We start from the raw sequence: 14769 nt of genomic DNA, 5'->3' as shown, positions 1-14769 counted from the left end.
ATTTGAAGCATTCTGGATAAGGAACACTTATAACCCATATAACTAAACATGATCTCAAACAAAAAACACTATCAAGATATTTTTAACTTGCTAACACTGTTCATATATGAAAAACATCATAATTTTGGGAAGGGGAAAAAGACTATCAAAAATAGTCAAGTGCTATGGCACAAACAGGACAGAAATATTACTGGAGCAGAATAGCCTAGAACACAAACTCTTGTACACACACACACACACACCCCAAGTCCTTAATGACAACACAGAGTTCTCAAGTATTCAAATACAACTATAGTGTTCAGCTTCTCTTAAAATTCAGTGCAGTATAACTAAAATTTAAGTGACATCTTCAAATCCTTATTGCTCCTAAAAAAAAAAAAAGCTTTACTAGTCATTTATAAAAATAAATTCTGCCACTAGAAATATTAACTACTACATCAATACCGTAGCAACATTAACCAACCACAAACTTACCTGAATCTGAAAAACCACTTTAATTTATCCAAAATGATTATTTTCTGGCTAAGAACCATCACTTTCTTAGACCTCTTCATTTTCTCTTGACTTCCATCACCAGCACTAGCAGTTGGTTTTCTTTTCAGGCCCATATTTCACAAAGAAACATCTTTTATCACTTCGAGAGTTACTGCATACTCGATGACAAGTAGAGAAAAACAAAGCTGCGTTGAGATGCAGGTGCTGGCCTATCTAATAGACTCCCTCTTTGAGCTACATGATGAACTCCTATTAGCAAGTTTGGTAGGCAAGCCAAGGAACATTTCTTCCTCAGCAAAACTACAAATTACTATATCATAGAGCTTAAGGTCAATGGAGAATAGCTAAAACCATATATATAAATCTGTAAATACCAAAGGCCCATAGTATGTGAGACCCTATATAATGAGCAAGGAAGAGACACTAAAATACTCTGGGCAAATGAAAAAATATTTGAATTGCTACTGTTAACCCAAAGATTGGTGAAACCTAAAGATAAGCTCCCCTACATCTAATATGATCCTATAAAAACTGAAAAACATACCATTCCCACCCCAGGTCACAATTATTATTTACAGTGCCAGGAATCAAACCCACGGCCTTATTCACACCAGGAAAGCACCCTACCACTGACCTACATCCCCAGCTCTCAAAGTTATTATGTATCAACTTTGATAGAAAAGAATTATTTTTTGGAATTGTGAAAAAATGTCAGATATGACAATCAGGTTTGATTATACAAAAATTTGAGACTTCAAGTTTGCAAAGGTGAGTCATACATCCAAAACACAGGGATTTAATATTTTAATATGTAGAAAGCTCTAATGAATCTTAAATGCCTCAACAATAATTGTGTAAAGACAATTCACAAAAAGAATACAGCAGAAAAGTAGTCAACATTACTAGTAATGAACAAAACTATCCATATAGCAAAAACAATTCTTATCTTCTGAACCAGCAAGATGAAACAAAAAGGATATGGCAAAAACCCATGCTTTGTATTTGAGACAGGGTCTTGCTAAATTGCCCAGCCTGGCCTCAAACTTGTGATCCTCCTGCCTCAGCTTTCAGGGGAGCTAGGATTAAGGCAAATTCCATGGCACCTGGCTGTTTTTGAAGTAATTCTTTTTGGGGAGGTTACTGGGAATTGAACTCAGGGACACTTGACCACTGAACCACATCCCCAGTCCTATTTTGTATTTTATTTAGACTGGGTCTGAGTTGCTCAGTACCTTGCTTTTGCTTTGAACTCATGATCCTACTACCTCAGCCTCCTGTCCTGAGCTAAGGGATTACAGGAGCCCAGCTTGGAAAGAATTATGCCATAAAATGCTAATATTTGTTAATCTAATAATTTCATGGAATCTATAAAAGATTATATAGGGATAAAAAGTACAGAAATAAACCTTTATGCAGAAAGAATTTAATATTTAGTGATTGGTAAGTATTAAATAGCAATTAAATTATGTTAAAACTAGTTTTAAGATGATCTGAGGAAGAAATACACATATTACACATGTGTATATATACATATATCTAAATTTCTGGCAGGAATAGGGAGGGTATACTTACAAAAATATGAACAGAAAAGCATTAAAACAAACAAACAAAAAAAACAACTAAAACAGTAGTGTCCCCACAAGGTAGATCACAATGGATTATCCTCTGTAGAACTTTTAGAAATTATATTTAGGTTTCTGTTAAAACTCTAGGATATATTAACTAAAAAGAGGGGAAGGGCCCTGTTCAAGATCTCAGAAGTAGAAAGGAAGACTGTGATCATAAAATCGAAGTTGTTTTTTTTTTTTTTTTTTTTTTTAATGAAATTGATGAGTAAGGAAAGCAAAGGTTTTTAGAATCAACCAAAGAATTAAATAAATGAGTTCAATGGATCTGGATCAAACATTTAGATGAACATCCAATAAGCGGGATGGATAATAAGAAGTAAACCAAGTTGCACCAAGACCCAGGTACCAAAATTGTAAAAACAAACTGATTTGCTGGGGGAAATGAGTACTAATAGCAATACTCTTAACAGAGTTTCTCAGACATAAGCACTTACTTCAGAAGATTAAAACTATACACAGAGAAGAATATATGGATAGTCTAGAGAAGAGTATAAGCAAAATAAAATTGAGATCATTTTTATTTCCTGTAAAACTGCATGTGTGTAGAGAAAAGCACCTGGTAGGGGATGACAGAAGAGATGCTCATGTATAGCCAGGGAAAAGTCAGCTTTCAGCTAATATAGGGAAGAGAAGAAAGGGGTCAAATATAGAGCAGGGCAGAAATAAAGCATACACACTGACTAAATTCAAACAGAAAATACTGTAGCCAGACACAGATTACAGTGGTGGACACCTGTAATTCCAGCTAATAGGAAGAATAAGGCAGGAGGATTGCCAAGTTTGAGGCCAGCCTCTACAACTTATCAAGACACTGTCTGAAAAGAAAAAGGACTGGGGATGTAGCTTAGTCATAAAGTACCCTGGATTTAATTCCTTGTTCCAAAAAGAAAAACAACAAAACAAAAAACTCCCAAACTTTCAGGGCTGACAGCCTGTGGTTATATCTACAAGAAGCCTTTGCTCACAGGACTGAACAATTTTTCAACAGGAACATACACATAGTATAAATTAATATAATATAAACGTATTTAATAGTAATATACATCTAGACTGGACTATATTCCAAAATATGGAACTGGAAAGTAGAATAAATATATACATTACAAAGAGGAAAGTAAAAAAAAAATTAAGAGAAGGGGAAGATGTTACTACAATTTATTACAAGTATTAGGCAAAGGCTCCCAAACAAATAGTACAGAAAAAGTTAATGACATTAACTTAGTTTTAAAGAATATAGATAGCTATAAATAAAAATGTCTATGAAAGACACTTTATCTATAGAGAATAGACACTTCATTAAATAGTTCAACAGTACTTTAAAATCCATTAAAAACTCCTTTAAGGTAGGAAGCCAGCATCCCGATATTTTGCAAAGGAGGATTCTTTCCCTCATCTCCTGGTCATCTTTCATGATGTTTCCTGCCTTCAAAGGAATCTTCCAGAACTTTAAAGACATGACTAGACTTCAAAGTGATTCGTACATGCTTAGCAATAAATCTACCTGCAAAGTGAATTTAAAAGTTCTGATAGTTGAAAACTTTACAACATATGAATAGAAAAGGTTCGTGGAGGGAGAGGAGAAAGGGGAAGACTTTAAACCTCAGATTAATAGTTACTGGGGGAAGTGGGGAAGAGAGGGAAACCAAACAGTTACAAGAAACCTGTAATCCCAGAACCTAATTATCTATGACAGGCAACTCTTCAAAAGAAATTGGGAGTGCTCTAAGGGAAAAAAGTGATGAATAATGCTCAGTGGTAAAACACCCTTTGGTTCAATCCACAGTACAAAAAGTAAGTTTCTGAGTTTTGGGGTCATTTGTTTCTCAACAATGAATAACAGTATTAAAGTAAAAAAAAATATAAACTACATATATCTGATGTGTTTCAAAATTTGTAAAACAACAACAATCTATGAGTAATATTAATCTTGAATGATATGCTACAAAGTGACATATCTGGTGAAAATAATTAAATGGGCAAGCAGATGAGGAAGACATTTTTTTTGTTGTTATTGGGGATTGAACCCATAGTGTACATGCTAGGCAAATGCTCTCCTGCTGAGCTATATCCCCCAGTCCTTTATGTGGATGCATTTTACGAAAACAGTGATATTAATTTAGGAACATGATAATATCCTAATATTCTTTATCTAAAGTTCTTTACTTTCATATTATTTTCCTTAAGTGACACATAAATAAAAAGGATCCCTGGAAAACAAACACACACAAAAAGAAAATACACAGGCTGGGGATGTGGCTCAAGCGGTAACGCGCTCGCCTGGCATGCGAGGGGCGCTGGGTTCGATCCTCAGCACCACATAAAAATAAAATAAAGATGTCGTGTTCACCGAAAACTGAAAAATAAATAAATACATAAATAAGGAAAATACTCACATATTCTCTCTCTCTCTCTCAGAATTACAGAACAAGGGTTGCACTGAAGATCCACCTTGAATCTCATTTGTCAGTTGCAAAACATTAGGCAAACTACTTAAACTACTGCCTCAGTTTTCTTATCTATAAAATTAGTATTTACTTATAGCCATGGTAAACTACAGATGATACTGTAGTTTAAATATTGTGAATTTTACAAATGCATCTAGCCATTTTAAGTATACTATTTTATTTCCCGATATTTCTTTAAAGTCACATTTTTCTAAAACTTGCAAATTATTTATGAATGCAAGAGAGCAAGAAAAAGAATTCTATTCATGTTCGAATGGTAACATGAACTCATTCCTACAAAGGGGAATAAATTCTGGCTTTAGTTTTACACAGAGATAAAGACCTATTTTTTGAGAAAAGTTGAAAAGTGTCAGTAATTATGTAGTAACTACAAATGAGCTCACCCTCTTGAGTGGAGTTCAAAGAGTATCTGCTATCTTCAACTATCCAAATAGAGGTTAAAAATCCAAAGTGATTGATTCCTCATCCTGTTTCTTTTCACTTATGTTATCTTAAAAAGAAGGTAAATGCTGTTGAGCAACACTTTGAATATTTTGTTTTGCAATATTTGTAAAGCACTTATTTTCAAAGTGCAGACTTCAGTTAATACTCTCTCACCTTGAAGGGTTTAGAAATTAAGTAGCTAGAGTTTGTATTTATGGCAAAAGAGTCAATGATAGCCAGGTGAAGCACATGTAATCTCAGCTATTTGGGAGGCTGAGGTAGAAGGAGCACAAATTCGAGGCCAACTTAACTGGTAACTTAAACCCAATCTGAAAAAATAAAGAGGGCTGGGGATATAGTTCAGTGGTAGAGCATACTTGCCTAGCTAATGCAAGGCCCTGGTTCCAATCCCTAGGATAGCCACTCCACAAAACACCCAGTGTACATTGGGAGGCTGAGACAGGAGGACTGCAAGTTCCAAGTCAGTCTTGTCAACCAAGCAAGGCTCTAAGCAACTTTAGCAAGACCCTGTCTCAAAATAAAAAATAAAAAAAGCTTGGGATGTGGCTCAAGGGGTAAATGTCCCTGGGTTCAATCCCTGCCCTCATAAAAAAGATAAGTCCATGATTTAAAAAACTTACTCTTGATGCTTTTCTTTATCTTAGATATTTATGTTTTCTACAAAGAGGCCTTTTGACAAGGCTCTCAATGATGATCCCAAATGATGAAATTATTCTATTATAAAGTCACTCAGAATGCCTCATAAGTAAGTTAGGTACATGCAAAATCAGATTATTATGATACACCACCTAAAAGCGGGAAGATAACACTTTTCAAAATTTCTCATGGTTTTATCAAGTCAGAATTCTGTCCCCCTTGTGGTGCTGGGGATGGAACCCAAGCCTTCCCATAGGTCAGACAAGTGCTCTCCCACTGAACTACACCTGCAGCCCAGAATTCTTATTTACTCCACTAAAAAGCAAATTTTTAAAAAGCTTCCCTCTCCACAGCATTCACCATTAATCCAAACCAACTGTCTTTTCTGTTTCTCTCACTGCATCTACAAGGTCATTCACCCAGAAACCATAAATACTCAGAACAGAGAACCACAAAGCTAGCAAAATTGGACTGAATATAGCCAGAATAGATCAGACCAAGTCCATGCACTAAAGGTTATGCAAATTTACGTTTCTTCAGAATGTAACTGATAGTACACTTTCTTTTTAAGTATATCCTCTTTTGAATATATATGCACACATACATTTATCATAACATCAGTTGGAGATTTAGGCTTAATATAAAAAGTGATAACAAAATGTCACTTTTATAGACTTGCTTTAATATATACACACATTCATATATAGTACTAACTAAAACATTTATTCAATCAGTCACTCATATGAAACTAAAAGGTCATCTTTGATTTCTAATACTCAGTAAATTTGAATAAAATATATTTTAGACAACCTAATATTACTTTCCAGGATACAACAAAATAAAAACAGTAAATTGGTGAATCAATAGAGGCAGTTCACTAAGTTAGAGCTATTTGGTGAAAGCAGCCTACCAAATAGCTTTGAATAATTCAACTACACTAGAAAGCCCCAACAAAATTAACAAAGGGCAAAAACTGATGCTTATAAATAATTCATGAGGGCTGGGGATGTGGCTCAAGTGGTAGCACGCTCGCATGGCATGCATGAGGCACTGGGTTCGATCCTCAGCACCACATAAAAAAATCAAGATATTGTGTCCACCTAAAACTAAAAAAAAAATTTTTTTTAAATTAAAATAAAAAAATATTCCTGATTTCCATGAAATAAATTTTAAGAGGAAAAAAGGTTAAAATATATTGATGGTATTATTTAATATGGAGGAAAAATAACAATTTAGAAGAATATCTGTTCTACCCCTGAGCCACATTTCAAACCTTTTATTTCTGAAACAGTCTGGCCTTGAACTTGTAAGTGGTAGCGCTCTCGCCTGGCATGCATGGGGCGCTGGGTTCAATCCTCAGCACCACATAAAAAATAAAGATGTGTGTCCACTGACAAACTAAAAAATAAATATTAAAAAATTCTTTTTAAAAAATTTTAAAAGGCCATTTTTAGGAGATTAAGTAGTACAAATTGATATGAAATACCAACTCTGCCAATTTCTCTAAGTAACACTATCTATCAAATCCCAGCTATACACTTTCTAGAAGAAAATATCATGCAATCAAGACACTATTCTTTTACTTGAGAACAAATGACTAACTTTCTTAAATTTTAACTCAGTGTATAAGGCACAATACGTATTTCTAAAAACATTTTTCTCATGATCAAAAACCCATATGATGGCAATTGGTTTATGGGTCTTCTGTCCTTTCTCAAAATGTACCCCCTTTTTTTCCTTCCCTAGATCAAACACAGAACCTCATGATAGCAAGTACTTTACCACTGAGCCATATCCCAATCATTTTTAGTTTTAAGAAAGGGTCTTGCGGGGCTGCGGCTGGGGCTCAGCAGTATCGCACTTGCTTGGCATGTGTGAGACCACAGGTTTGATTCTTAGCACCACGTATGAATAAATAAAATAAAGGTCTATCAACAACTACAAAAATAATTAAAAAAAAAAAAGGAAAAAGAAAAAGAAAGGGTCTTGTTAAGTTACTGAGGCTGGCTTCAAACTTGTGATCCTCTTGCTTTAGCCTCTCAAGAGCTGGCATTATAGGCGTGCACCACTGTGCCTAGCTTCAAAAATATTTAACAATGTGCAGATGCAAAAAGATACCATATACACATGAAGTCTTTCTGAATACTAACAAGGGAAGGCAACAGAAAGCTTTCTGTTTTGGAAAAAAAAAAGACTTACTAAAATTTAAATTTCTGGCTGGCTTTTATTTCCGTTTAGAAAGAAACTTTACTTCTACTCCCAGCTTTATTAAGACATAATTGACAAAAACTATATTTACTTGACATATAATGGGATGTTTTGATATGTGCATATATTATGAAATGCTCAAATCAAGCTAATTACATTGCATTGTGTACCAGTTAAAAATAAATTTAATTAAGTGAATTAACATATTTACTACCTCATATACTTACCATTTGGTGCTAGGGATTGAACCCAGGGCCTTGTGCATATGAGGCAAGTATTCTATCAACTGGGCTATATCCCCAGCCCAAGACCCCATTTCTTAATAAAATATTTTTTAAAAAGGGCTGGAAGCCGGGCACTGTGGTGCATGCCTGTAATCCTAGTGGCTAAGAAGGCTGAGGAAGAGGGATCTTGAGTTCAAAGCCAGCCTCAGCAAAAGTGAGATGACAAGCAACTCAGTGAGACCTTGTCTCTAAATAAAATATAAAATAGGGCTGGGGATGTGACTTGGTGGTTGAGTGCCCTTGAGTTCAATCCCCAGTACCCCAACCCTCAAAAAAGAAGAGGACTAGGGCTGTTGCTCAGTGGTTAAGCACCCTTGTGTTCAATCTCTGGTATCAATAATAAAAAAGAAAGAAAAATAATTTGGGGAAGTGCAGGAACACATGCTTGAAATCCCAGCTACTCAGAAGGCTAAGATGGCTAAATTCAAGGCCAGTCTGGGGAACTTAGTAAGAAAGATCCTGTCGCAAAATAAAATAGAAAGGGCTGGGGATGTTGCTCATTGGAGAGCGCTAGCCTATTATGCCAATCCCTATGCCACAAAACACAAACACAAAACATGTCATGCTGACCTTAGGAAATTAGATGGATATTAAATGTAGAAATTGCAGCACTCTACCCAGGGGTTGTAACTGTTGGTAAGTAGCTTAAAAAGAAGGCACTTAACTCCTTTAATTTTGCATATAATCAGTCACTGAATCCTCATGGCAATAAAGAAAAAGCATCATTGGTACAGATTACTGAAAATGATGCAATTCCCTAACAGAGCAAAAGAATATCCTGAATGGGACAAAGAATGGATGACTAGTGAAAATAGGTAAGAAGGAAGGAGTTTTCACAGAAAATGATATTGGATAATGGGATGTGAGCAGAATACAATACTTGTAATTCACAAAATAGAGTATTTGCATGAACAGAATTTTTAAAAATCCTGTAAAAATCGCAGTTTAACAAAAAGAGGGAAGGCAGAAGGCAGGCAGGAAGGCCAGTCAATTATTCCATTTGTGGAAGAACCAACTTTAGTATAAACGTAAAGCTGATTACTCAGAACACATAAAGCAAAATTTCTCAAACTTTAGCATGCATCACAATCATCTGGAGGACTTGTTAAAACCTGGATTGCTGACCCCCTTCAGTATTTGGGAATTTATACTCAGTAATTTCCTAGGTAATGCTGATGCTCGTGAAAAAGGGAACATTAATGTTATTTACTAACCTCTGGGCTAGTTTTAGACAGTAAGGACATATATATCATGCAGATTTTAAACTCTTATGAACTTCCTAAATTGCTATATATAGTACCTACCTACCTGACCTTATCAAAAGTGTTACAAGATCAGGGGAGTGTAGGGTATGGTGAACAACAAGAATTCAAGTTATTTTTAAGGAGAACCTTAAAATTTACAGAAGGATCTGGAAACCACAAATTCAAGAGTGCAGCATAGAACACAACAGAGATAAAAATTTGAGCACTTGAGAACTAACATTACTAGAGATAAGTAGTCAGTCAAGTAACAAAATAAATATATAAATAAAAATCAGTTAAATTCAAAACAGTTGACCAGGCTCTTTGTTAAGTATTTGTAAGTAATTTCCCCATACATTAGCCCAAACAAAAATATACACTACTTATAAGTCTGGGACCTTTGGGGTTGATTATAAAATAGTTCAAACCTTTGATTACTTAAATGCTTAGGATCTTCCACAGTTCCTAAGGACAAAGAGTGTTAACAAAAGCATAAAAACTAGTGTCCATAGTTGTAATCATAGTGATACTATCTCAAATCCTGAAGAAATAAATATGTTCACTGAAAAAGAATACAATAACCAATAATAGACATTTGGATGCAAATTCCTTTTGAGGTTGTTTTTAAATACCCAGACTTGATCCATATAGTGGAAAACATTAAGGAAACTTTATACATAGAAATTAATCTTTATGAAAAATTCATTAACAAAATATACACAATCTAATTGGTATTAAATGGAAATTTAATACAGATACATAAAACAATGCATATTAATAATGCACTGATATGGGGTTAAATTTTCCTTTTAAATAGTCTTCTTGAATCTTTCTCTATTAGGAAAAAAAAAAAAAAACTTCACCTATGTATTCTGGGAAACCACTGAACATCAAATGGTTTAGGGTGGGTGGACATGACCCAGCAGTCTTTAAATTTTAAAGTCTTTTATTAGATGGGTTAGGTTCCTCTGGCTATAGTTGTATCTGCTAAACCTTCACAAGAGATACTATTTCATTATTAAGACAGAGATACTGCAAAGGATATGTAATATATTATGTATCAAAATTCTTTAAAAGCCAAAGTTTTCAAACTCAAGATAAAAGCTTCCTGATAAGAATTACACTGCTGATGCTCAGTAATTATAAAAATAAAACATTACAACAACATATACAGATGTATATCACAGGATATACAGAAGTAAGAGGCTGACAATCTCCATTATACTGAATCTCTTAAACCGGATATACAATTTACCTAGTATGTTTCCTTTGTGTAATAAAGTTTTCGAGGTAAATTCTATAATTTATCTCACTACAAGGGTCTGATATTATGAATAAAATTCTCAAGTGTATTTGCTCATGAACATCCACTAAAAGTACCGTATAAAGTTCTAAGAATTTACTTCATATCACTGGGCATATGTGTTTTGTGTATTTCTAAAAGACTTTCTTAAATGGGGTTAAACTATATTCACAAACAAGTTAAAAAAATACAGGATGGTAAAACATTTTGAATCTTATAGCCATATGATTTCCTCTGACATCATCTGATTCTAAAGCTTTCTTTCACAGATGAAACAGGTCTAAAAGAGGCTGTTTTATTTCACTGATATACAATTATGGGTTTGATTAACTTCCGTTCTCTATTGGTCTCCTTTTGGTCCTGTATCTTGCCTTTCCCTCATTTCCATCCTACCACAATCACTATGATTATTCTACCTTTTCCTCCTCTCCCATCTTTTTCTCCAGGTCCCATTTTCCTCTCATGTCCCTGTCCATTAATTACTCACCTTCTTCTATTCTCACTTTAAAGAGGATTCTTACATGCATATCCTAGCAGCTTTTAAACTTAATTAATTTTATAAATCAGTATAAATAAAAAATACTTGTTACATAGAATTAAAGGTTAATTCTTTTACTATTCATTCTAAAAACAATGTAATTAAGCATGAATTAGTACTAGTTTGAAAAACCTTCCAATCATTATAACTTGGGATTTGATTCTACTCATTTTTATACCTGTATTTTAGCTACAATACAACCATGTTGGTAATTAACCAGGAACCCAAAATATAAAAAGATGCCATCTTAGCAAAAATCAAGATTGGTTTTAAAGCATTGAGTCTGCTGGAACAGCTCTTTTCTTTCCTGAATAATCTATTTAGGTATTCATAATCACCCATTTGGAACACAAAATACTTTTTGTCAATGCAGGATTAAATTAAATGATGCAAGGAAAAAAGAGGCTCTCACCCCCAATAGTACTCTCTTGAAATTCATGAAACTGGCCTTTCACGAAACGAAGGACTAGACTTGATTTGCCAACAGCAGACTCTCCCAGAAGTACTAGTTTGAACTGGCATATTTTATTTCCAGTGTTTGGCCCATTTGGTCTTGTTGCTCCTCGATTAGCCATGTCCAAATTTGAAAGAAGTTTCTAATTTCAGACTTCTAAATGCACTTCCAGGATGCAAAGTGTCAATTTTTTTTTTCTTTCTGGAGGTCAAGAAACCTGTGAAGAAACAAATATAAATTAAATATATGAATCAGTGAAACAAAGCAAGCCTAGTACTCATGACTTATAAGTTTTACCCATAGCACATTGTTATATAATTACAACTTCAACTGGACATTCAATGCCATTTACTTTATTTTACTACTTTTTAAATAAATAATTTAAAGGCATAAGATTCAAGTACCTTGATCACTTTGTAATTTGTAAAATCACTTTGTAATTTTCAGGGCTTTATTTTTTCTAAAGTTAACGTTCCTAGAAGAACATATCCACTGAACAATATAAAGTACAATACTTATAAATGAGGAAACTAAGGCACAGAAAAGTTAAGTAACTTGGCTGAGGTCATACAGTAACTATGACAGAAGTGAGACAGAGCTGAGTTTCAAACCCAGGCAACCTGACAGGTAACTCAAGACTTCAGTTTCTAAAGCTAGACTACATGGGTTAAAATTATAAATGGAAAACTTCTGCAACACAACTTAGAATTCAGTATTGGAAGGTCTCTGTTAAATATCTTAAGTTGATGATAATTTTAGGGCAACAAATATTTTAAAGCTCCCAAGTTTGTGTGCCTAGTTGATAAAACTAGCCTGAATAACAGATTCTATCTAATAATGCTAATTTTCAATCTCAAAGAAATCAGTGAATATTTGAAGTATTCTCTTTCAGTTTACCCACAAATCAATAGTTCACTCCCACCTTTAACGAAAATCTAAATATAGCGGGGCGTATGCCACAAGCCCAGCAACTCTCAAGTTATTTGGGAGGCTAAAATAGGAGGATCCCAAGATCACAGCCAGTCTCAGCACCTTAGCAAGACCCTGTCTCAAAATTTAAAAAAGGACTGGGGATTGTGGCTCAGGGATAAGCAACCCTGGGTTCAATCCCCAGTGTGTGTGTGTGTGTGTGTGTGTGTGTACATAAACATATCTAATTATATTCTTACTAATAAAATACATTAAGTTAATGATTCCCGCCTAAAATCCTTGCTATATTTTATTTAGCCACCTAATAAATTTGCGTTCCCCACAAAATAATTTATATAAGAAACACCCTCAATATGAATTCATCATTAAAATATCCATGAGATCTCGGTTCTTAAGACAGCAAAATCACCTTTAAGCAAATGCTAGCGCTGAAGAATCCTTATCTTTTACCATATATGCTGACATATTTACAGTTGAAATGATATGATGCTTAAGTTGCTCCCAACCAATAGGATATTAATAAAACTACCAATTCACTTCACCCTCAAAAATATAACAGATTTAGGGGTCTAATCTTGGCTATACCAATTTTTACTTCTTTAAATTTCCAAGGCTCTATTTCCATAATACCCAACTTGCAAAGCTGTTATGAGAACTGAAAGAGACAATATATGTAAACAACCTCTAATACACTGCCTACTATATAGCAGTTTATGAAATTGGCAATTAAAAGTAGCCCTCTGATAAAACAATGCCCATACATCAATATTGTCATGCAGAGCAAAAATGTACCCAACTCTCAAGACACACATATTATCAATTTAAACACCTGCAAATTTTATCTACAAAACAGTAAAAAACTTATCAAGGACAACATGCTCCAAATTTCTATGACACTTCCAAAATTCAGGGAAAATAGGAGATTCCCAGAGAAAAATCAAAAAAGATTCTCATTTAGCTTAGCTTTTTAAAATAAAATGCTATCAAATCACGAATACTCCTAAGGATCTCAAGCAGAAAATAAACTATATTTAATTATATAGTTACTGTAACATTAAGGTTAAAAATTACATTCAAGGGCTGGGGTTGTTGACTCCATGGAGTGCCTGCTTAGCACACAGGAGGCCCTGGCTTCAATCCCCAGCACCACACACACAAAATTATGTGCAATCAATCAAATCACTTGTACTCACTACTGAAACTTTTGTTCTTCAAAAGGAGGATTCTGCATAATATGTATTTCAAATTTTTAAAAACCAACGTGTATTCTGTACTTAAAAGTCCTTTTAGGTGTTCTTCAATCCAATACTTTGTGGGCATTTAATTTGTGCAGAGACTGTTCTATGTACTTCTCTTGCAACAATCCTGCCAGTTCAAATTATCTCTATTTTACGTTAAGAATAAAGATTCTGGACGGTCCTGAGTATTCCCAAATACACTTGGGTAGCTTTTTCGTATTAGGTAAAAGGCAAGCTGATTCCATTTCAGCGAGACAAAAACTAAGTATGTGAACTATGACGTTCAGAGTTTAAAAGATCTGGAAGTCTCAGGGAAGTAACCTGCTTCCAGAGAAGGGAATATTAGAGTAAGTTTCATGGTCTCTGCCCGCGAAGGGAGTTCAGAGGCCCAATTATCTTGAATTTCCTTAAAGCCGCGGTTCACCACCTCCCCTAAGATACGAAAAAAGTCTCGGACCAGTTTATTTTGACCAGCCTCCCATCGCTTCCATTACCCGTCTTTGGAAGTCGCAGGTAGGCGGAGCTCCCCAAATCCACACCTGCTGTAGGCCCCGGCTCCCGTCTGGAGACCACCTGAGTAGCTGAGAGCCAAGCCCGGCTGGCTGGCGCGAACGACACGCACCAGCCCCTTCGGTCGCCTTTCTATCCTCCCCTGACCTAGCTTTCACTGCGACCCTTCGGACTGCCAGGGCAGGGGCCCGGCGGAACCGCGGCCTCCAGGACTCTTTCCACGGCGCCATCTTGAGAAGGGAAGAGGGTGACACCCGTCGCTCCCTGAGCTAGTCCCCAAATCTCTGTCTCTGGAGCTCCTTGAGGGATGAGTCACCAGAACTGGCAGGACAAGGCGCCGGGCTCAATAGCTCTCCGGTCCAGAGGGATGATGCACGAGAGGGAGGAGGGGC

At 35.3% G+C, this 14769-nt stretch overlaps 1 protein-coding gene across 2 annotated transcripts in view; it reads right to left on the bottom strand.

The window, feature by feature from the left end:
* The window catches only part of Rab5a (RAB5A, member RAS oncogene family), a 29659-nt gene that overhangs the window by 14444 nt on the left and 446 nt on the right, over positions 1 to 14769 (bottom strand). For both annotated transcript variants that reach the window (XM_071619436.1, XM_027923169.3), the window contains exon 2: positions 11658 to 11916. In XM_071619436.1, coding sequence (XP_071475537.1) covers positions 11658 to 11820 — 163 coding nt within the window. In that variant the 5' untranslated portion in view covers positions 11821 to 11916. The remainder of the gene's footprint in view (positions 1 to 11657; positions 11917 to 14769) is intronic.

The sequence above is a fragment of the Marmota flaviventris genome, chromosome 1 (genome assembly GCF_047511675.1).
Source record: "Marmota flaviventris isolate mMarFla1 chromosome 1, mMarFla1.hap1, whole genome shotgun sequence".
NCBI lineage: Eukaryota > Metazoa > Chordata > Mammalia > Rodentia > Sciuridae > Marmota > Marmota flaviventris.
The sequence above is the reverse complement of the archived record's forward strand: the minus strand, read 5'-3'. Positions and strand labels throughout refer to the sequence as shown.